The 24,605-nt window shown below is 43.0% G+C and overlaps 1 protein-coding gene across 2 annotated transcripts in view; it reads right to left on the minus strand.

The window, feature by feature from the left end:
• The window catches only part of CHIC2 (cysteine rich hydrophobic domain 2), a 133,080-nt gene that overhangs the window by 17,629 nt on the left and 90,846 nt on the right, over window positions 1-24,605 (minus strand). The window contains exons 1-3 of one of the 2 annotated variants that reach the window (XM_090035937.1): window positions 23,470-23,715; window positions 13,898-13,952; window positions 13,544-13,699 (exon numbers count right to left, since the gene is read on the minus strand). In XM_090035937.1, coding sequence (XP_089892063.1) covers window positions 13,544-13,699; window positions 13,898-13,952; window positions 23,470-23,588 — 330 coding nt within the window. In that variant the 5' untranslated portion in view covers window positions 23,589-23,715. Of the gene's footprint in view, window positions 1-13,543; window positions 13,700-13,897; window positions 13,953-23,469; window positions 23,716-24,605 lie in introns of those variants that run through there. The other variant, XM_090035938.1, reaches the window with a different exon arrangement.

Below are 24,605 nucleotides of genomic sequence, written 5' to 3' on the forward strand. Positions count from 1 at the left end.
ACCTCCTTCCAGCTTCTTATCATGCACTAATTTTATAAATGTACTTTCTCTTCCATGATTCAAGTCATCCATGTTCATATGGACTGGAACAGGTCCCATGTGAAATGTCTTCCCCCACATGACAGTGAAGTATTTAAACCAGTTGTGCACCCATTTCATGTTAATACTATCTGTCTGTTCTCCTTATCCAGTTAGCTTCTCAAAGGCAATATCAGATTACCAATGAGAGCAATTAACAGAAACTTCACCTAACCTTAGATACCAAAACCCCCCGAAGTGCATATAAGACAAGGCACTGCAGTGCTTGAAACCATGCCATAATACAGCAATATAGGCATGCTACGCTGTTTCTGGTTTGGGAACTAGTCTAACATCTCAAGCATAATGCACCCTTGCCCAATATAGATTTTTCTTAAGTTTTTTCCAGGGAAAAAAAAATCTTAAGTGCCTAAAGGTCAGCAACTGCATGTGCCCACAAGCACTGACATCTTAGCTCAGCCAAGAATTTAGCCACTAAACCTAAAGCCATTTAGGATTCACAAACTACACCTCCCTTAGCAGAGGAGGGGGAATGGGACTCAGTTGCTAAGTCATGAATGCAGGCTGCGGGAACTCAGCTCCTGGGTCCTGTAGTTTGTGCATTTTGTTATCCAATGAGAAAGTAACACAAAGTCCCTCAAGAACAGCAAGCAGCACTCAGGGCTCCTTTCTCTCAGGGGAGTTCCCTTATCACAGTGCTATAACATCAGGCTCCCCTGTGTTTGCTTACTCTCTTGCATTCATTTCTACCCAATGGACTAGGTTTCAAAGGAGGGGGAGTGTGCCCCAGCCAATCTTAGCCTCTGGCTTCTGGTGAGGACACTTTTATTAAAACTAGGGGGCTTGTAAGATTTGTGTCTTTCAAACTGATGTGCATAAAATTCCGGTCTCCCATTTTCTTAAAAGTATCTAAAATATTTATTTATTACATAAAAAGTCGTGATTTCCAAGTCAAGTTAACTCTGACTCAAGAATTCAGAACAGAACCTTCAGCTCTTGGGATTTTTTTTTTCTGGTGCAAGCAGAGAGCATCCAGCTGGTAAGTCTGGATGCTCTTTGTATGTGCCTTCTGTGGAGGGGAGTGGACAGGGAGAGAAAAAGAGAGAGGAGATGCAGATAGAGGCCCCCACAGTGAGCGAGGCAGTTGGGGCTGGGGTGAATGGGGTCCCAGAGCCAGGGTGGGTCATGTGAAAAAGCCATAGGAGGCTCGTCCAGAGGTACAGGGGCCACAGCTCCCTGTCCCTGCATTCACCCCTGGGGGGAAGCATGGTGGGCATGTGCCCCCTGGATATGTGCATGGGGCAGAGGCAGGCTGCCTGCTGTAGGCTGGGGCTCTGCACCCTGCTGCCTTTGTCCTGGGAGCCGCGCACTGGCCATGTGTCCCCTGCCCACTTGTGGTGTCATACAACTCCTAGGGCAAAGACAGTAGGGCGCACAGCCCTGTCCTGCAGCCTGCCCATGCCTGCACGTGCCCCCCATGCCTTCCCCCCCCCCACCTCTGGACAAGCCACCCACCTACCCCTCACTCCCAAGCCACAGCTCCTCCAGCCCTGCTGCTGCCCCTCACTCCTGACCCACAGTACCCTGCATCCTGCCAGGCTGTGCAGGGACCGCCGCTCAATGGTCTCCACCCCCCTCACACACCCACAGCCTCCCACACCTCCACAAATAACCCTCCCACATACACACACTGAAAAAATAGCATCTCATGATTTACATTCCAAACCTCTTGACTTTTAAGAGCTTGTCTCAAGATTTTTGACAGGGTGGAATTGGCAATACTGCACAGAATACTTAGTGGTGATGACTTCAGCTCTAGCACACAGCATGGAGGATGTGGCAGTGGCGGCGGTGACAGCAGCAGAGCCAACATTCAAAGAGCTGGGGCTGCAGCACTGCTGATAGGGGGAAGCAGCTGGAGGGTAACCATTTGCCCTCCTGCTGCAGTAGGGCCCAAAGGCCACAGATACAGCAGCAAGCCAACCCTCTTCTCAACTTCCACTGGCCTGGTAGGCATCTTTAATTTGACATCCCAGCCTTAAACGAAAAGTAAGAGCCACAAAATGATGACTTGTGTACCTATATCTGGGCACAGGTTTCAGACTGCAAATCCCAGTGTCAATAAAGTGCCAACATGTAGCTACAGATAGGTGAGAAGATGATTTCATGAACACCTCTCTCTCTGGCATTTCTCATCAGCTGGCTTTGGCATCATCATGCTTCCTAAGAGCTTATGCTTATCTTTCTGGGATCCTATGACCCCAGCTGACTTCCTGCCTTTTGGGCAGGGGGCTGGACTCGATGATCTCCCAAGGTCCCTTCCAGCCCTGATGTCTATGAAATCTATGAAATCACTCTGCTTTAAATAGGAGAAAATTACATGCCTACCTACAGTTTATTAATTCCACTCAAGAGTTGGGTAGCCTGACTTTTAGGCATGCAAATGTTCAGTACCACTCTCCTTTTTTTAAATTCAGTTCCTTTCCACATATAACCTTTTTTGGAGTAAAATTAAGCATTCAAGGGTATAATTTCAATATGTAGATGCAATTACTTTTTAAAAATCTTACTGAATTAAATTAGCATTTAAAATATTCACTATGAAATTTCAAAGAAAGAATTACTCTGTACTATTGAAAAGGCATACCCGGCACCTAAATTGAAATGCAAAAATATAATTCTTTATTCAGAATATATAAAACTACAATCTTCTATTCACATAAAGTAGTACTCCTTATAATAGACCAAAACAACTTTTTTGAAACAGGATAAGGATTTTACACACAAAAAAGTAAGATACCACCGCTTTATATTGCTTCAGTCTTGTATATTGCCCTTCATTCCAAAAATAACAGCAAATTAAAAACAATTACTAGCTCTCTCCCAACATCTTACTAAACACCCATTTACTTTCCCACAAAAACCTAGGAAGAGACCTTTAGTGAGTATCCTGATGGTAATCAAAACTGAGCTTTGATAGCAGAAGGATGGGGTAGCAAGTTCTAGATTCAGTGATCCCAGACCAAGAATCATCAGCTATACTCTCTTAAAAACAAAACAAAACACTCTTAATTTTGTGACAGTTTAATCACCGTTACTAAGTTGTCATAGAGAATATTTCAGACTCCATATATTGAGGGCTTTATAGGAAAGCCTACATTGAAAGGGCGTTGGAGGGGGAAAACAAATCATAGATTTCACAGACGTTAGGGGCTGGCAGGGACCTCAAGGATCATCAAGTCCAGCTTCCTGCCCTCGGGGCAGGAAGTTAGCTAGGGTCAAAAGACCCCAGCAAGATAAGCAACGTTGTCCTTATATGGTGGATACAATTGGAAATGGAGAGTGAGAGATGCTGTAAGTAGATAATAGTAAACCTGTATTCTGGTACATGAGTTCTACTGTAATTTAGTTTCCCTGAACAGACAAAAATAAACAAGGCCATACAAGAGTGTTATTATTCCAGTCTTTTTCCACTCTTGTACTTGTTTTATTACTGTGGAATCAAGAAAACACAAAAATCAAAAAATGAAACACTGAAATTAAATTTACAAGCAACTAGAACTTACCCTGTATTGTGTTTGTTTATAGGCTCATACATCTACTAGCATCTAGTGTATTATTCTATCAACTGATTCACCAAAATATTAGTCCATCCCCAATTTGAAATTCTGGATACTCTTCAGAACTTGATTTTAAATGTCAAAATGATATTATGGGCAAACAAGGTTACTGCTCATAAAAATGTATTCCCCTCATAATTTTAGTTCAACTAAAAGCTGATGTGTATACAGCAAATTGAAGATCTAAACCACTATTCTAAATGTCAATTTCAAGGCCAACATTTCTCTAGTGGTTTCAGCAGCATTTCAGATTTGCTTCATCTTTATGTGAAGTTGCAAGTAACAAGCAGCTTTTAAAAGTGTCACTAGAGGCAGCTCTTAAATAATTTATCTTACTCAACCTAGATACCTTTCACATGAAGCTACTTAAAAATGTTCAATGAAAATATGCGTTTTATACATCTATCAGCTGTTTTTGGGGGATTTGGAGGTTCTAATCACATCATAGCTGTTATCATTTCTCTTCCAATTTGATATCATTTGTCCCATTTTATTCATTGAGGACTGCAGGTATCAGCTTACATAAAAATTGATTACAGTCTTTTCAGAAAGCGTCTTTGGATAGACACCTTGGCCTGAAGGGCTTTTTGCACTGTATCAAATATATCATTCTTGTAAAATGATTGCCCTTTGGATTAAGGTCTAACATACATTTGTGAAATCTGCAAATTGTCTCAAGAGAGAACACCGTCACAGAACCTGCTGTGAATACTGAGGAGTCAGACCTACAAACTAGAGACTGTATTTCCTCTTGCAATTTTGTTCACTGTAACCTGATAGATACTACACATAAAACATAAGGGAATAAAAGTTATTAGAATCCCAAAAAGTAGAGCAGCATGTATTTTGACAGGTGAAAACTATTGCAGGCTGGTTTCAAAATTTGTATGGAAACAGCTTTGCTGTGGTGCTGTTCAGTCCCTGAAGCAGCCACTAGACTGAGAAGATCTCAGATACTCCAAAACTATGCATGGCTTTCTGAGACACAGAATGGATGGCCTTGCTTCTCTTTGCCTGTTCACGTGACTACTTGACAACACCACAGCAATATAACACTTGCATTGAGAGATCATGAAGGAAAAGTCCGAGTTCAGTTGTTTGGCATAATTTCTAACATACTCATGTGGAAGGCAGATTTGTGAGCTGACCATTCCCCCTGAATCTGTAGATGGATCAAGGTGTATTCCCTATCTGTGGTCAAAGTATCTGTAGCCAGAATCTCTGATAGGATCTACACAGAAGACAGAACTCCACTACATACCTAGTTTTGTTGCATCCACCTGCCAGAACTTACAGGACTTGCGTGGAAAATAAAACCTTTATCCATGCTGTCTGGTAAGCAGACACAGTAAATCTCAACCATCCTTGGGCTAGGATGAAATCTGGCATGCTGTGTCACATGCACTGTAAATTTTAGATAGATTATTACTTACATCATTCTGATGCACATGAAGCTTCTGCATGTTCTTCCTCATTGCCTGGAATTTTTGCTGAAGCTGGTAAACTGTTGCCAACTCAATGTTTGAGATGGGGCTGGTGTAGACTTGCATCTGTTAACCCTTATGACCAGTGAGGCAAAGAAAACTAGTCTTTGGTATTGGGCCAGTGGCTTCCTGAAAGGATGAACTGCTTATTAGTCAGTTGCCCAGACAAGGCCATTCCTGGACCCCTTACCTCATCAGTTATGCTACCACTGTAGCTAGAACTTTGGTGAACAACACTGGTGCTGATAGCAAACTGAAATAATCTATTCTGGTTACATGATGTTCTTACCACAAATTGTAAATATTTTCTTTATGCTAGAAGTATTGCCACAAGGAGGCAAGCATTTTATAGATCAAAAACCATAATTTAATCTTGCGGTGTCAAACACACTCAGCTCCAGAACTCACATGAGTGGCATGGGGCCAGTCCACAGGGTGGATCAGGTTTGCAGACTGGCCCCACACACCTGTATGTGGAACCAGTCAGTGTGCATCACATGAAAGTCCAGTCCAAGATCCATCGGCAGTATCATAGGCCAGATAATAGGGTCCATGGACTGTACCTAGAAATCCCTGATCTAATCCATGACATCAAGAAACAGATGAGAGGTGCTACGATAGCCATCCAGAATTTAAAATGATGAATCACAGTGCTGACATCAGAAGATCCAATTTTTCCCCCACCCCCTTATTGTCACGAGGTAAATTGGAGCAGAAACATTTCCGTCCAAATTCTTAAGAAACTTCTTCCACTGTTCCATTTGTTATATAGTGGGTCAAATGTCTTAGAAATTGTGAGGGACCTCTCGTAAGAATGAGAAGAAAGGGTTAGAAAAACTTGCATTTCGTTGGAATATCCCTTGTTTGTTATCTTGGGAACTAGCTGTTCTGAGGTAATCCCTGTCCAAATTTCTCTGAAATAAAGTAGCTGCCAAACTAAGGAAAAGGAAACAGATTAGTAAGTGGCCTGGCAAAGCTCTCAACATTCTCATTATATTCCTTTTCTGGATAACCACTGATGTGTGGCACATCAGAAACAGCCAAGGGAATGCCACAAATGGAGTCAGTGTATTTTACTTTGGGGTTCAGAAAAAAAGTTGTAGCCGTGGCCTATACAAAACACTGTTTTATTGTTGTAGAAGAACATACAATGAGCAGAGGAAGCTCTTGACTCTTTACAAATGGAGCATGGTGTTGCTACTGGTATTGTTGTTTTGAAAGGTTAAATCTTCTGTGGTCAACTTGAACCTCAGGAAGAATACCAGACACCTGCAGTAAGGATGACCGTGCCTCCTGTAATAGATGTAGCTATGGTCCTACCCACTATATCTGCTATATCTAGTACTATTTGGAGCACCATGCTGCCAGTATGCTGATCTGCTGTACTGGTTCTTTCTGTTGCTCCTTTCTTGCTACAAAGGTAGTGTCTGTCCCATAATAGGGAATTAAATTGCAGGACATTTCACCTTTGAGAAACAACTGAGGAGAGATATGAAATAATGAATAGCATGAAGTACACAACAATGTCCTATTTACCATCTCTCACAATACTAGAACTGAGAGACATACTGCAATCACTAGGAAGCAGGTTTAAAACAAACAGGAAATTCTTTTACACTTGGCATGTAATTAACTGGTAGAAGTCATTACCACAAGATGTTGTAGGGGCTAATGATTACCAAGGTTCAGAAGAAGACTGGACAGGATAGGTCTATCAGAGGATATTACTTATTATATTTATGAGTACAACCTACAAATTAGGCCTCTGAATTCTGGGAGCACTAAGGCAAGACAGGCATGGGACAGATCATCCACACAAAACAATGGGCTAGATGGACCTATGGTCTGATTCAGTATGGCCTCCCTCATATTCTTATGTTTTCAAGTACTAAACTCCCAATAATAGAATATGTGCAGTCACCTGAACTGTAAACCATCACACAGTGAACAAGTTCTACAGCAATGTATTTTGTTAATTCAATGAGTCATTTATCCAAAATATTTCGTGTCTCAAAATATTTATTACATCATCCAAAACTGCAACATAATACACAGTATAATTAGTTGATATTCTATAATCTACTGGCTACTGGGATCATTTCTCTCAATTTTAGTCTGAGAACACTGCTGTATCTTTAACATTTTTATTGCTATATTTTCGCACGTACTACATGCCTCCAAATAAAATACACACCTTGTTTTTTGGAAGCCACAATGCAAAAAATAAGACTTTTCCAGAGTCATGGCTGATTATATGACTCAGAGTAAATCCTCCTAGGAACAGAGTGTGATATCCCAGTAGATAGTCTGGGTGAGGCTACAGCAACTCAAGCAAACTGTCCCATAGGATGTCACATTTGTACACTCTAATTTCCCAGAAGAGCTTACTCTAAGTCATACAAAGTTAAACACACACCCCTGTAAGGACAGTGGCAAGACTGTTAGCTCTTTACTATAAGTACTTCTTTATATAAATTCCTGGAACTAAAGTGTTTGTTTCCACAACACATACCTCAAGGTGTACTAGCAGCTCATCCAGTGCTTCAGGAACAAGCTACAATGCTCAGCTAATAGCTACAGCTATAAGAAAGTTACCATAGGGCCAAACACAAGCAGTAGCCATCTTGGTCAACTGCACAGCATCTCCAACTGTGATTATTTTCCAGAAAAGAAAAATTAAGACACACATGAATTTGGGAAGAGGGGGAGGGGGAGGGGAAGAAGGTTCATGTGGAATCTGGGAAAGTACTGTACTGTTTCTGTACTGCAAAGGCATTATCTGTAAAGAGATAATACTGAGTATTTTAGTACCTTATATTTAAACTACCTTATTACTGTAACAAGCTAACACAACTGACCAGTAAATCTAACAGCACCAAACTATAAAGTGACAGATACGTATTCAAATAAATTATTTTAATGCTGTTTCTCAGTAAAGTATACCACAGAATTACAGCAATATTGAGAAAAACATGCTCTTAGAAACTTTCTATAGGTTTTAGCAGGGCAGGGAGAAGGATGTTGAACTGTTAGTAAGCTAGTCTGTTCCCAGGATCTACAGATGAAGAAATTATTTGTATTCAAGCACCATTTGGAGGCCCTATGTTCACTGTGCTATGTATAGACCATACAAACACAAAGGAACAGTTGCTTTTTAAACCCTGGAAGCTGTAAACACAGTAGAATCCAGTTCAAAGTTTTAAAACAGGTAAATATTTAGCTTATGAATGCTGCTAAAGCAGGGGTGGGCAAATATTTTGGCTGAAGAGCCACTTAATGACTTTGGTGAGCTGTCAAGGGCCGCAGAAGTAGCCCCATACCTTGACAGGTAACCCATCCTGATTGAGATCTTGGGACCAGAACTCTCACCCCTAACCCCTGACCTCTGCCACTAGAAGGCCTTCCCCTTGCCCCTTGAAGTACTCCTTTTGGGAGGGTGATCTGCCACCTTCGAACCAGAAAAAAACCCCTAAATCATATACTAAAAATCAAATATCTACTTTGACACATTTTTATTTTATTTAAAAAAAAGTTTTGCTCTGATTTGTGTGTGTTTGCATAGTTTGTATAGAGGTGATTGCACAATAGCTCAGAATAAAGACTTACTCTTGTATATTGTGTGGGGGGAGGGGTTGACAGGGTTGTAAAGGGGTACAGGGATGTGTGTGTGCTTCAGTAAGTGGGTGTGGGATTTGTATGGGGTGGGGCTGTGTGTGTGGGGTACGTGGCAGAATGCAAGTGGGTGGGTGTAGGCTCCCTCACCACACGCTCCACCCCCCCATGGCACACAGTCCCTGCCAGAGGCGGCAGCAGCAGCAGCAAGCCCTTGATGTGCTCATGGCCTGCACAGGCAGAGCCTCCTGGTGGTGCGTGGCTCTGGCTGAGTCCCAAGATCTGCACATAGTAGCACAGAGCCAGCCCAGCTTGGCCCACTGGTGTGCACCTTCAAGCCAAGCCAGGTTAGATCAGTGCCAGCATGTGGGGTTCCCAGCACTGCAGGCAGGAGCTACACACCATCAGGCAAGGCCAGGATGGCTCTTTGCCTCCTCATGGGGCTTCCAACACTGCAGTGGGGATCCACATGTGGAGGCAAGGAGCCAGACTGACCCAGCTTGAAGGCATGCACTCCCAGTTGCACTACTGGGAGCCCCACATGCTGGCATGGAGCCAGCCGAGCCCAGCCTGATGGCATGCAGCTCCCAGATGTGCCAGGAGCTGCATGTGGCAGCATGGAACCCACCCGGCCCACTGGAGTTCTGGTTGTTGTGGGGACTCATGTGCCACTGGGCTGGACTGGCTCTGTGCCTCTATGTGGGGCTCCCAGCTGGATTACTGGAAGCCCCATGGAGGCTGAGGCACAGAGCTGGCTCAGTCTAATGGCATGCAACCTCTCAAAACCCATGCTTTAACTTCCAAAGGGGCAGCCATTGGCTGGTAATAATTGCCTTCTGGAGGGGCCCTGCAAGCTGAATAAAATGGCCTGGCAGTCCAGCCGGCCCATGGGCTGTATTTTGCCCACCCCTGTACTAAAGTGATAACAGCTCTTGAAATTTAAGGGCTCCAAGGGCTCATTTCAAAAGGCTGTGCGAGACAAAAAATTTTTTGAAAAGCAGTAAACAAGTTTTAGAGGACTTTATTTTTTTTCCTTTTTAAAAAAAACAAACAAACCCTCCTTCTAAACAAGTGAGTTAACCTTCATTTTTTGTTCCTGCCACTTCCGAAGAACTGAACAGACTTCATGAGGCTGCACTGCCTTGTACTGACTGACTGATGTCTTTCTCCTCTTTTAACTGTATTGTTCTGTACTATGTTAACATCTAGTGTATTCTTGGGTTGTCTCCAAGCCCACACTAGTAAGAACATTTGCTTCCTTTACGGTAGGAGAGGATTAAGAGAATTAGAAGTCTCCTGCCCTAGAAGTTCTTGTTTCTTCTTTACATAGGGATTAGAAAGTCTGCTGTGCTTCTCATCTGAGTTGGCACTCCTCCTTTGCCTAGGAGGGCACAAACAAAACATAACATGATATGATTTGGCTGGGGTGATATGACTGTGGCATCCATTCCTGGCCGGGGCAGGGGGCTGGACCTGATGATCTGTCCCTTCTGACCCTAAGCACTATGAAACTATAACCCAAATATGTCTAAGTTTCTAATAAAACTAGATTCTGGTAACATACAAGACAACAAATCTTGGACTAAAATTTTCCAAGCTTAAATAATATTTGGGTCATTGCATAAAACTCTTGCATAAATTACTGTATCCAAATCGCTACTGTAATGCAACTCTTCAAGGTATACTCCAGTCACCTCAGGTACTCTGTATTAAAGTTAGCAAGCTACATCTGCTACTGTGATTTAACTGCAATCACTCTGCATCTTTATACTAGAATCTAGTATGAAACATTAAACAGATACATGGCTGCTTTGAGTCTTCCCAATATATGAGAACTACCTTTAAGGAAACCCCCAAGCCAAACTGTTTTCTTCCCTAACCAATGCAGATAATCTAGTCTCTTCACTTCCTGCTGCATTTTTCTTTCCAGCCACCAATAAGTTCTGTGACTTCTTAGACTCCCCATCCCATGCAAAGAACCCAGCCAGGGGAGCAAGCAGAATCCCTCACTCTGAAGTATACCCATTTTACCCCCCTTCCTGTAGGGGAATTAGATAATAAAGTCCAAATCAATAAAATGGATGACCGCAACAAGTTCTGCTACCTGCAAAAGCCCAGTAATGATGAAACCCTTCCTCACTACTATTTGGGCACAGTTCAAGTTTGTTAGAGTAACATGTCCCTTATCTTAAAGTATATGTAGGTACAGTAAATTTACTGGAAGATTCCAGACCACATCACAATCTCATAGTCTTACTTTATCAATAGAAAAAATAAATTTTGAATACAGGCAAAATCAAACAGAACAGACTCTGCAATCTAGGGAACAGAACAAAACCAGAAGGAAAGTCATTTAACTTCTGTGTGCCTTTCCCCACATGCAGAGATGACAACAACAACAACCTCATTTGTTAAAAGTGTCTTGATACTATTGATGCAAAAACCTGTATAATATATACCAAAATTTTATTATAAAAATATTGGGGATCAAATGGTACTGCAACTTTTTAAAAATTCCCACATTCTGTGCTGCACCTAAGGGGAAAGGGGACAACATCATTTTAAATTACCTTTAGGCCTCCCTGACTTGAGACTGCTTAAATTACGGTAACCTACTATCAGTTTCCTTGGGTAGCAGCACTGTCCACAATCTCTGCAATGCTATATGTTAACCACAAATTTTCTCACTCCAAGTATGCTCCAAACCACCCCTTTCTGGACAATGGCTAGGTCACGGGTTTTCAAAGAAGTTACTGGAGAGAGAGAATTCTTATGCTAGAATTCTTCCCCAGCCAGATTACAGGTTTGGGCATTTCAATTTGGGTACTCATTTTTGTCCTTTCTGGTTTCTCTCTTCAAAGTCATTTTTTTTATTTTCCTCCAACAATGATCCTTTCCAGTTGGTGGTCATGGTTTCCCTTTGCATCACCCTTGTAACAACCCTGTTTGATGGGCAGCCCCTGCCACCATGGATACATATACTACTACACCAACATTTGAACTCTTAAGACAGCCTTAACTGATCTTTAATCTACCAGTTTCCCTACTTTCTGAGCCTCAAGCTTCAGATCAGAGGCATCCAAGCTGTTAGATAAAAGGTCAGGGCCTTCTGCTTTCTCGTTCCAGCTTGACTAGGAGAAATCTAGGATTTACTGTCAGCCTTGAGCTGTTCATCTGGGTTATCTCATGAATTGCAGCTGCCATAGCTCATGGACAGCAGCCCTGACCCGCTGCCATTTTTCTGCTTTTCATCAGTTTCAGAACATATACTGTTTTTCCTTTTTATATAAAACGTGTATATAACCCAACTAAGACCACCACAGGACAGTTTCCATCCTCCTCAAAACAGAATATGCATGTACACACATCCATCCCAAAAACTTAACCTTCTTGTCACAGCTTTATGGGTCACCTGAGTAACAAACTTCAGCTGAAACCTTCCTGTAATTTGGCAGTTCCTAGTTTCTATGCAGAACCTTCACCCCTACCCCAGAGCCTTGGCTCCACCTCTCTCAAATATTCTGACCTCTCATATTCTAACTGGAGTTAAGATGCCCTCACAGCATGACTTCTTTAATTATCGGCACCTTTGCACAAGGTTGATGCAAATCAAAATAGTCAAAAGGTGCTCTGTATTCTTTCGCAGAGTTTATCATCTTCTTAAATGTTGATAGCGTCTGAACTAGCACAGATCCAGAAGGGAGAAGAAATGAATTACAATAAGACTGCAAATCAGTATGCCCTTCATTTTTTTTATCTACAGACTAGAATTCAGCAAGGGTACCAGTATTAAGAAAATCACTTCTATTCATATTACAGCTCTGACTGAAAATTACTATATTTCAGCAAAACAGCTCATGATTGCTGCCAGACTGGCAACCCTAGAAATTCAAGTATTCCAAGGGCTCATTTCAGAAGTTTATGCAAGACAACCCTGTCTGTCCCTCCACCACCAACCACCACAAAAAAAAAACAACTCACTGCTTTTCATGGTTATCAGAGTATCACTTTGATTATTTTTCCTTTCTTTAAAAAAAAAAAAAAATCTGGTCTCTAGACAAAAGAATTAGCCTCCCTTATTTTGTTTCTGAGACTTCTAAGAACTGAACTGACTTCTTGAGGCTGCACAGCTTATCCTGACTAAGGTTCTCCCCTCCTTCTGTTTTAACTCCACTGTTTAACCTGTTTTTGTCTTGCAACCAGGCACTTTGAAGTGCTGAGTCACAGTAAGCCCCCAGCTCACCATAACCTGGCATTTTAAACATATGGGGTACATTTAAATTGCTGAGGCAAGGGTTACAATATTGCTAACATGAGAGCACATAAAGCCCCTGCCAGGAGATGAAGTGAGAGAAGGTATGTTTGCCATGAAAACAGAGGAGATAGGAGGGAAGTATGAAGGGAGGGTGAAGGAAACAGGTTGCAAAACAGTGAGATACAAGGAGCCCCGAGTTTTTCAGACACCTAAGTAACCACCTTCTAAGTTTCTAAAAGGTCCAAACTGGATATTATGGAAAAGAAAGTGGATGGAAAAGATTAATTCACCTGCAATGCTGAAAGCTGTTTTCTGAAACAAAATCATTGTGGGTCTGTCTAGTTTCCATTATAACCTAAAGAGCTAGTCTAATGACAACTTGCACCAAAAAGAACAAAAGGTATGATTAATGCCGATTAAGTCATTTTGGTTTAAAACCATTCTGTTCATTTTGAAAAATGGGTGCACAGATACGAATTATTTCCAAATTCACAAACACATAAGCAAGCAATAATAATTACAATCCAACTTACTCTTTTACTGAGGCAAATAACTGGCCACATACTACAACCTAAGGTACAGCAGCAACAAAGGCAGCCACAAAGTAGCCATCGGACATTAACAGGAAGGTTCTTCTTAAGACAACTGTTAACTCTGCTGATGCTGGCTTTAAATTCCTCTGGTGCAACCTAAGAAGAATTAAAAAAGAAAAAGAAAAGGAAAATAACTCTAATACCACCGCTTTATAACTTTGTAAGTTTTCTTGTAAAGCTTGAGTATATATAGAAATCTAAATATCAAACTTGTCTAGTAACAAAATCTTGTTTACTAAATTCTAAGTTTTATCACCTCGTTATACATTTCTAACTTATCCAAAGGATACTAACCTTTCCAGTTAATGATGAAGGGAATTCAGATTCAAATCTATTGCTCAGTCCAAACCTGCAAAAACAACACAAAAACATACCAGGAAAATGGTAATTCAGCGCACACATCATAAATGCCTCAAAACATACATCAAAGCTCATCTAAAAAGGACACTGCTAACTTGGGGGGAAAAAGCTTTTGAAAATGTTATATCTACTATAATCATAGAAAATCACTCAAATTATTATAACTGAAAGTTTAAAGAAAAAAATAAGTGGTGTGTGCCAAGCTAAAAAAGACATTATATATTGTCTATTTTTTGGTTTTGTTAACACTAGCTACTCTTCCTCAAGCCCTCTAAGGGGGTGTTTTCTTGAAGGTTTTGGTGCTGGTGAAAAGGCCTTTTAAGTGTAGATGCACATAAACGTGAAAGAAAAAGGATGCATTTGATGTTGCATTAAGCCTTTGGTCAAAAGACTATTCTAGACACAAAAAGGGAAAGGGATCCAAAACCAGTTAATTTATAACTTTTTTTTTTTTTTTTAATTTCTGGACATATTTAAGAGGCATTGTAACAAAGTATTTCTTGAAGCTAGGGGTAGCCGGATCCCGCGGGCTCTACATGGCATGCATCACATGGTGCTTGTCCACGGTGCTCACAGTGAACCAGCCCTGCATGCTAGCCCTCAGGCCAGTCCCATACCAGTGAGGTCTGATGAGTCTGACACCCCTGCTTTGAGCTGATCAAAAAGATCAAGTTGACAGTATTTCTTTAATTAATATCATCACGGCTTAAACAAGTTTTAAATGACTACAAAATATGTAATCAAACTAAGCTCTCAAACATTACAGCCAAAGATCTATGAATCATACCAAGTAAAGAGCCTTATGGCAATTTTGCAACGGTAACAGAGTAGTAGTCTACAAACAAAATGTAAACATAATCATTACAAAATTGATTCAATTAAATTCAGCTATACTTGGCACATGTTATTTTCCTGTATTGTAAGAAAATATAAAGGTAGATAAAGCTTAGGTTGTGCAGTTTTTAACATAAGAGGCCTATGCTTGCCTAGAACACCATAACCTTCAACAAGAGTCTTTGTCTGGTCCACCCAGGACAACTCAGTCAAGACCTAGAAGTCTTCCTCCTTGGGTTGAATATTAATTCTCATTGAGATGCATAAAACAAAGCAACCCTGAAAAAAACTTCTGAGACAGTTTTCCATTCAAGATGTTAAATGATAACAGCTAAGAGACTAAGGTAGTCTGGAACTGTAAGATGCTTTACCTTTCAAACAGATTTTAAAAAATAGATGAGAAAAGTTTTAACTTGCTAATTTTAACTCCTATATGGTTTTAAAACCTTGCCATATGTGCTGATCTTATTAATGCCCAAAACTCAAGGCAAATCTGAATGCACTGCAATATTGTGGAAGAAATTCTAATACATAATGTACAAAATCACTCACCAATGGCTGGCGCAACAATACTTGTTTTCCACTGACTTGTGCAGAATTTAATTTTGTACTTTTACAGAATTACACATCTAACTTTTATACTACAGGAATCTTTAAAACATTAACCAATGCAGTCTTAATGAACACAATCCACAGAGACCTGAAGTAGAGGTTTAATTGTCAACAAATATTAGTCCCAAGGCACAGACCAACAGTTAAAAGTAGGTGCAGTTTCTCTGAAGCATCAGCATAGGAAGCTAAGAAATAAAGTTAAAGGTTACTGTGATAATATATTTGGTCAGTGGATGCTACTCCATCATTTGTATCCCTCCAAGGTGGGATGACCTGGCCAGAGTAAAATAAAACAATACATTTTACAGGAAAAATAAATATCTAAAAATAGTTACCAAGAAAAAGTTTGTACCTTGACCATGAATGTGTCTTATCACTTATTACTGAACTCGGAAAGCATATCAAAACCCCTGCTGGGTCTGCTGCTCTCTATACTATACTCTTGCTCTGATATGGTACTGGTTGGGATTCAAACAACTTATGTTATGTTACAACCATTTACCTAATATATCTTGATGGTTTGAAATGAATGAAAATGAGAGTTACCTTTGGTAGACAAATCAAGTTGACGTTCCCTGTTCAAATGTGTCCTTTACCTAATGTAGCTTCACCTGAATTTTAGCTCAAATCTCTATTAAGGGCAAAGAAAATTACTGTTCTCCTTTCCCCATGCAAGTTATTTTTCAAAATAAATAAAAAATGTATTCCATTAGGTATTGCTTTGATTTTTGTACTTGTATTAAAGCACTCCAAGTAATAATTGCATCATGAATGCTTACTGTATTTAAATTTTAGGCTAAAAATCAATTCTCAGCATAGTTCCTAGAAAAAGGTTGGGCAGAAGATTCTTAAGCTTCAGCGCTGATTTACACTTGAAAAGGCCATCTTTTTCAACGGTCTATAGTTGAAGCAAACCATTTCTACACTTGAAAAATTGAAGGACAAATGCACATCCTGAAGAGCAAAGTGGCACCAAAACAAGATGTGCTTTTAAAGCTATGGGGCCAAATCCAACTCCTCTTTTGGTGGAGAACTAGCACTTATCTTCAGCTGTATAAATGCCATTTTGAGTCATTAATACAGCTTGTTAGATCATACTGCCCCTGTGCACATGCATGTGCGCACACGCGCACACACACAAAAGAAAGGACTTGTTCTGGCTATTAGTAGCAGCCAGGAGAGAAAGATGCACTAGGCCACGAAGCAACACAGCCAAAAGGGGTGCTGCCTGATAAGAGAGGGTCCTTAAGTTCTAGCCCCTACGCGACTAGTGGGACAAGCTATCCTACTGCTGTCAGCCCAATTTTATCCAATAACTATTAAATGCAAAGTGCAGAAACTATTGGGGAAGGAGCAGAAGCCAGAATTCAGAGCACACTCAATTCCCAGACTGTGTCTGTAGCACTAACACAGTGCTTCTGGCCTGTTCTCTGCTTGGCCTCACTTATCTTGCTTTGTTGGCCAGTCAGTAGGCCAGCTTCAAAAAAGGTAGAAGCTGTTCTTGGCAATCCCTAGTCCAGGGGTCAGCAACCCCCAGCACACATGCTGAGCATGGCATGCAAGGCCGTTTTGCTTGGCACACCACTGCCAGCCCAGGTCCTAAGCAGTTGCTGCCAGTCACAGAGCCCAAGCTGCTCCCAGCAGGTGGCTGGGAGGCTGCAAGTCCTGGTGCAGGCAGACCGGGCGGGCTCCACGGGCCAGCTGCAGCTGGGAGGCTGCAAAAAGCTGCTCCAGGCTCTGGCATGTCAGTACTCCGGCACCTTCCAAGGTAGACATTGTGGTTTTTTCAGTACTCTGGCCAAAAAACTTTGCCTACCCTGGCCTAACCCATAGCCTGGATGCTAGGGCACTTGCCAGCAAAAGGGGAAATGTGGGGTCAAGCTGACTGAGGGAGGCCTAGGAACCTGAGTCTTCCAGTGTCTGAACAAGTGCCCCTAATCCAAAGCCATAAAAATTCCAGGCAGCTGGGAGCCACACACCATATAGGCCACAGCCCCATGGGCAGCCTAACACACCACCTCCACACCACACACAGTCCAACTACTGTCCACCCCCCACAGCACAGGTAGCTTGGCTCCCTCTGTCACACATCCAGCAGTATACCCCTCTTCTCCTCTCTCCTCCCAGCAGTGTGGTCAGCCCAGCTTCTGCCTCCCAAATCCAGTGCAAGCAATACAGCCCTCCCCCCTGCTATTTGTGCAGCTCAACCCCCCTGGCCCTTTTCCACTACAGGGGCAAAAGCAGGGGCAGGTAAAAGCTGGAGGACAGTGCAAGAGCCTGAAGAACCCAGCTGTGTCAGCAGGAGCAATGGGTGGGGAGGGAAGTCCACTGGCCACCAGTTGGACAGCTCTCTTCTACCCATTAAGCTGTTGGACGGAGAGGTGGGAGAAGCCTTCTCTACCCATTTCGCAAATTAAATGGTGTTGCACACCCCTCAAGGAAGGATCAGATCCAAAAGCCATATAACTGACTTGAAATACCATTTACATAGTTAACTGTGTACTTAAGTTTATTTCTGGTTATGATGTTTCATATTTTGCAGGAGGATGGAACAGGTGGAATGCTTCCCTGGACAAGGAATTTCTCTTGTGTTCAGGCAGCTCTAAGCTCTGTGAGCATGCAAATTTATCTCAGAACAAAAGGCAGGAGCAAGGGTGTCAGCTTGGTCTAATAAAAGATATCACCTCTACCCAGAGTTCTGATTCCATTTGCCTGTAAACCAGTAAGGTTACAACCTGTATCCCTGAAACATGGAAGATATCAAATTTAGCCATTTGTTATATGAAAACTTGATAGTTTTACAAGGAGGCAAAATTCAACACCTTAAAACCTGAAAGCTGACACCCTTGCTCCTGCCTTTTGTTCCAAGCTAAATTTGCATGTTCACAGGGCTTGGAGCTGCCTCGATACAAGAGAAATTCCTTGCATCTACCCACCCTCCTGCAAAATATGAAACATCATAACCAGAAAAAAACCCCCATAATCCAACATCCTGCTTACCATCAGACAAGTCTGAGGTAAATAGACTTCTCTAACTTTTATGTGAGCCTAATTTGCACAAAATGAACTTTTTTAACCAGGAGATCTTACAACACCTTCAGCTCTCCTGTGAATTATGAATTTTCATTTCCACCTAGAAGAAATGTTACAATCTTTGCATTCTCCTATGCCTGAGGAAGGGTGTCATGCCCAAAAGCTTGCAAATAGAGATTTTTTTGCAAATATCTAGTTGGTCTAATAAAAGATCTCTCTCTAACCAGAGTTCTGATTCCTTTTTGCTTGTAGACCAATATGGCCACAACCTGTAACACTTAAAAACAGGTATTCAAAACATTTGCTACTTATGATGAAATAGAGTGTATTCTCTGAGTTCATATTAAGTACATTTATTTATTACTTTATGAATGTTGAGTATTCAGCCATCTAGGAAATGCAGCACCTAATAGTAGTAGACCTTTTATGTCCTAAATTATGCAAAGCTTCCATATAGTTAAAACTGAAGGAACTCTTGTGCATGATACAAGTCCCTTACTTCACATGACTGCAGAGAAGAATTTACTACTGTTTTTGAAAGTCAGACACAACAGTAATAATCAGCATAGAAAAAGTTCAGGAAGAAATTCATAATTGGCCTTCAGAGCAGGGTCTGAATGGTATACGCTAAATGATACATGGGATTTTATACACAGGATTATGGAAAACAAAATACTGAACAGGTGCTTGTTAAATGAACCCAGTACATTCTAGGCTCTAAATGATGCAATGGTCCCAAGGGGGGTGAAGAAAGAAACAAAAAAAACATACCAAAACAGTAAGAGGTATCACAATAGTACTATACTTAGAAACAATCAAAACATATGCACAAGGGGCCCTATTAAAGTTTTAGAGGCATTTTTAATCTTTTGAGTACTTGCCATAAAATCATAACAATATTTAACATTTCTGTATATGTGCATTTTTTGTGCAAAGACACAAAATCATGAATTTGTTAAAAACTCCTCCATATTCTATCACTTAGTATCAGAAAAAGCCACATGCATCATCATCAGGGCTGGAATGTTTAGATCTACTGTGCTGACCTCTGCCACTTGAGCTAACAAAGCAACTGATAGCATTAGCAAACTAACATCCTTAACGTGGGATGATATTAGAGGGCTCAGACACATTTTGCTGTCCAGTTTACAGAGATAATTGTTGATAAAAAAAAAAGTAAATTCTTAGTTTTGTCCCCAGCTTGCAGTTCCTATTTTCTTTCCCCTTAGCTACTGCCTCTACTTCTATTTCCCAAGGTGTCAACCTTGTCCCAACTGGTATCTGAATCAGCAGCTTCTTCCTCTGGACTACCTAGGCACAGCAGGCAAGGCATGGAAAGAGCAAGACTGACCTTTACCCTGCTCTCTATTCAGATGCCCATAGATACTGTGACTAACCTGCAAGAAGCCTTGTTCTGCATAGCACTGAAGCATGCCCAGGGAAGATGTAATGCACAAGAAAGTTTGCTGCGCCTAAAATATCTACCTGAACTGTGCCTAACCTATGATTTTTCAAAGTTCAATAAACTGGGCGAATTTCAATACAAATATCAAAAGGGCATGTAGCCGACAGATGCCTAATCGTTATCAAATTTCAAGTTCCTGCTCCAAACACAACCGCTAAACCTTTTCGAATGAAAGGTCACCAGCATGGAACATGGAAAAAACAATGTATTTTTCAAAACAGTTGATCCTATTGGCTGAAAATTGCCAAAGATTAAGGCTAAGGGAGACAGACAGCATGGAAAATTTCAACCCAGGTAAACTTTAAGCAACCGATAGTAGCACAGAAGTATCCACAACATTAAAAACAGACAATGTTATCAGCTCCAGGTCATCATCTCGGGTCATCTCTAAACTGTGCCCATTCTAATAACCAACTCACCCAACCAATAACCGCTTCCTCTGAAGTAATTTCTATGTTACTATTCTATTGGCTGTGATGAGTCAGCGATGTAAAAGAATGGATCCACAAATCAAGAATTTTGATTGGTAGATGACTTACCCCCAGTGTCACTCCATCTGGCAGATCAGACATCAATAGCTGAAAGGCTCCCCATAACATTACTCTCTTTTTCAGTCCATTGTGCAGAGGCATCATCAAGAGCAAAAATAAAGAGTACAGGATGTCCTTATAATATAGGAACAGTGGGATTTAGGCTCCCTCAAAGCAGTTCCTCTTCTCATAGTCACCTTTCATAGAGCACTTAATCTGCAGAAGTACATACACATCCTACTTCCCCCGTGCTCTTGTCCACCCTAGTCTTTTAATCAATAAGATCTTGATCACTATCATGCATCTTACATACAAGTACTTCTGTAGTCCCCTTCATTCTCCTGGAACCTCAAAGAAATGGTTCTCAAGTACCTGTGTATGCATGTGTGTTAACCAGTTTCCTGAGCTCCAATCTCAGAGCACAGGGGAGCTGAAAAAAATATTACTATGGGCTGCCATTCAAACAAGTGCCTTAGGTACAGAGAGACTAAGTTAACTCCTGAGTCTTCACACAGGATCTTTGTACACATAACTCTCTTACCTTTCTCACACTTCCATGTACTTACCTGGCCACTCTGAACTATTCAGTAGTGCTACTAAAGTCTCTCATCCTGCACACTCACCTTTCACACCACACTTTCCTTCATCACCCCCTACCACTCTCACCTCTAATTCCCACAAGCTCTTGTTGTCGCCTGATCTCATCTCCTTACTGCTCACATTATCTCTATCTTTCACAGCTTAATAGTTTCATATTCTGGAAATGTATCTGCTACTTACCTGTCTGTATTTTAACACATAATAGTGAAGGCCTATATTTTAACATGTAATACTGCAGGCTATCAATAAGGCTATACACCCAGTATATCAAATGATGTAGAAAGACAAAATTAAATATATTAACCGAAAAAGAAAAATGAATCAGACAGATAATTATGTGCCAAATGCTTTGAGCAATCAATAGGAACACCAAGGAAACCTGTCACTGAACACAAAGGTTCTTTTCTTCTTTCTCTCACACATATAGTTTTCAAATGCAATGAAGATCAGTTCCTTCTTGGTCAGACACTGCAGCAAATGCATTTTGCTGACAACATTCCACCTACCAGTTGCCCACATCTAGAAATGTACTTCAGTATACAGGTATAAAAATAAGGACCTTATGTTTTCAAATTCATGTATTTAATGATTTTTTTTATAACTTCATACGATCGAAAGTACCTCTGAGAACCTGTAGGTATTAACAGTATTTTAGAATATTTTGGGGACATCAGTACTGAACAGCTTAGTAGTAGCATGAAACAAAGTACCACAGCAAGCACTATGATCCAAAAGTCATAGACCTCAAAAAAGAAGTTTTAAAGAGCAAGAATATTTAACCCCCTACATTTTCTTTTTTCTCTCTCAACTCAGTACAGCAGGGTAAAGGGTCTTCATACCTCAAGGTTTTTTTTGTATCGTATTCGTCTGTCTTTCCTTGGTCATTTAAAAATATGTCCCTAATATTTAAAAGGACTCTTACATACATCCCATGTCCTTTTCCCATTGGATGAAGTCAGGTAGCACTTCTACCTTTCTGACATAACTTTGTAGTCATAGAAATCATGAAGTTTCCCAGACCTTCAAATTAAACAACTTATTTGTCAATTAAGAAAAAAATAAATGCCATGTACAGTATCTGATCCATCTGTAAGTTCACTGGATATAATAATGAACTTGTATCTTTGAAAAAGATCCAGCTTAAATAAAACTGTATGCACATAAGAAAAGTTATATCAGCTAAGACAAAACTTTTATTTCTTAAACTTTTCTCCCTGTGAATGTTTTCATTTAAGAAAACATGATGATGATATGAAGAATAAACTACAAGTGGGTTGCAATTAGTCAGAAATAGGGAAAAGATTTGCAACAGGATTTTTTTGAATTGTCTCTGATTTTATGGAGCTGCAGTCAATATAATTTTCTGAAGGGGGGTGGAGCAAAAGGGAGAAAGGAAAGGACTCAGTTGAAGGACCTCAGAACATGTCTAATACTGAATGCAACACAGATTGATGTAAATCAAATACTTTTTGAAGGGCAGACTTTGGTATTTCATTGGCATGCCCAAAAGTTTGAGTCCAGGCATTTTCATGAACACATTCTTGAACACCATCCTGACCAGCTGCCCCCAACCCACAGCTCTTTCATTAGCCACAGCACAGGCGATGCAAACTTCCTCATGCTTCCCACGAACAGGTTTGGATCTGGTTGTGTAGGTCCCACCCTCAAGGGATTACAGAGGGAAGTTCAGCCTTTACTTTTATTTAGTGCTTTACCTTCCAAATACAAAACACTGAGAGGAGTGTAATCATGGGTATGGTTTTACACAAGGGCCACCTCCCCACTAGAAACGAGCTAGAACCACTGACAGATTTCACACAGGCCCAACCGCCACCAAATGGTAAGGACTTTTGATCCCTGCCACAAGATGCAAGCGATAGAAGTTACCCTACCAGAAGAGTCTGCCCTCCCTCTCGACAGGATCCCCTCCCTTCAACACCTCCCAGCCCCGTCCACTCGCTCTCAAACAAGGCCTGAGCCTTCTGCCATTTCCCTGCTTCTTTCCACCGAAACTCTCCTCCCACCCCCGCCTTTAAATGCCATTAACCACATGAAAGCAGCACCGCGACCGCAGGGCTCTCCCAAGGCAGCTCCAGGGCTCGGGGCGGTGGTAGCGGCACCTCCCAGCTGCCGGGAGCGCCGGCACCGGCGTCACAATAGGTGCGGGTGCGGGAGGCCCTCGGCTCCGCCGCCGCCGCCACCTCCAGCCCGGGCCGGCCCGGTACTGGGGTGATCCTAGGGCCGCCTCCCCCGAGCCCCAGCAGCCGGAGCGCAGAGACGACCCCCGTTCCGGGCAAGCAGGGGGGGCGCCCGGCCGCTGCCCCACTTCCGCCGCCGCCGCCGGCCTCACCCCGCCCCAGCGGCCGCAGCCTCAGGAGAGTCCCGCGCGGGAACGGCCCCGGCCCCGGCCCCGGCCCCGGCGCGGCCCTTACACGGTGACATGGCCGGAGCCGCGCACCACCACGGGGTCGGGCGAGTACTTGAGCAGCTGCTCCTCCAGCGCGCGCTCCTCGTCCTCCTCCTCCTCGTAGATCTCGTCGAAGTCCGCCATGACCACGCCGCACCGGCAGAGAACGGCCGGGCAAAGGGGACGGCGAGGCCAAGCCGGCGTCGCTGCGGCGCCGGGGCGGAAGCGCCCGTCAGGGCCCCGGGAGGGGCGGGGCGGGCGGGGCAGGGAGGGGGCGGGGCGGCCGCAGCAACAACAACATCCGGTCCCGGCAGCCCCCGGCTACGACAGTTCCGGCCGCGTGGGGGGTGCGAAGGGCCGTTCGGGTGTGAGTCCGGCCGCGGCCCCGGCCCCGGCGGACTCTCGCTCGGCTGTAGGGCACGGCGCGACGCTCCAGCCCCGGCGGCCGGCAAGGGCCGAGGTCCGCCCACCCCGAGCGTGGGGTGACAAGCAGCGCCGCATTTCCCAGGCTGCTGGGGATGGGGGGGGGGGGCTCACGGGCTGGTCCGTGGCCCCCTGGGAAGCCTTGTTGAGAGTGAAAGTGAAGCTCAATATCTCAAATTAGCCTCAGCCCAGGAAAGCTTGTGCTACACCAGGCTTGGCCAACATATGGCCCGCAGGCCACCATGCAGCCCGCCAAGCCATTTTCTCTGGCCCGAGGTCTCTTGCTCAGAACAGGCGAGGAGTCCTGGCTCCTGCTCTGTGCTCCACGGTGGCGGGACAGTGGCAAGGCGAGGTGGGCAGAGCCAGCCTGTGGGCCCCAGCCAGCAGTGAGGGGAGGGGAGCTGCTTAGGGGCCAGACTTACCACGTGAGCCAGGTCCCAATGCCACTGCTCTGAGGGCTGCGCACCGTGGGGCTGCCTCAGCTGCGCCTGACAGGACAAGCTGGCGACAGCGCCTGCTACTTCTCTCTGGCTCCACCTCTTGCCCCCAGCGTCCAGCTTGCCTCCTGGGACCCGCCGGGCTCCGCGGCCATGGGGTGGGAACAGGGCGCAGTGCCTGGCACAGGCTGTTGGCAGAGCAGTTGGGTGGGGGGGAGGCCTTGGCAGGTGGGATCCTGGCATGACTGGCATGATGTGCGTCCTGGCTGACTGCCAGACCACATGCTCTGGGCTCACAGGG

This window comes from Crocodylus siamensis, chromosome 2 (assembly GCF_052110815.1).
Source record: "Crocodylus siamensis isolate JL-2025a chromosome 2, ASM5211081v1, whole genome shotgun sequence".
NCBI lineage: Eukaryota > Metazoa > Chordata > Crocodylia > Crocodylidae > Crocodylus > Crocodylus siamensis.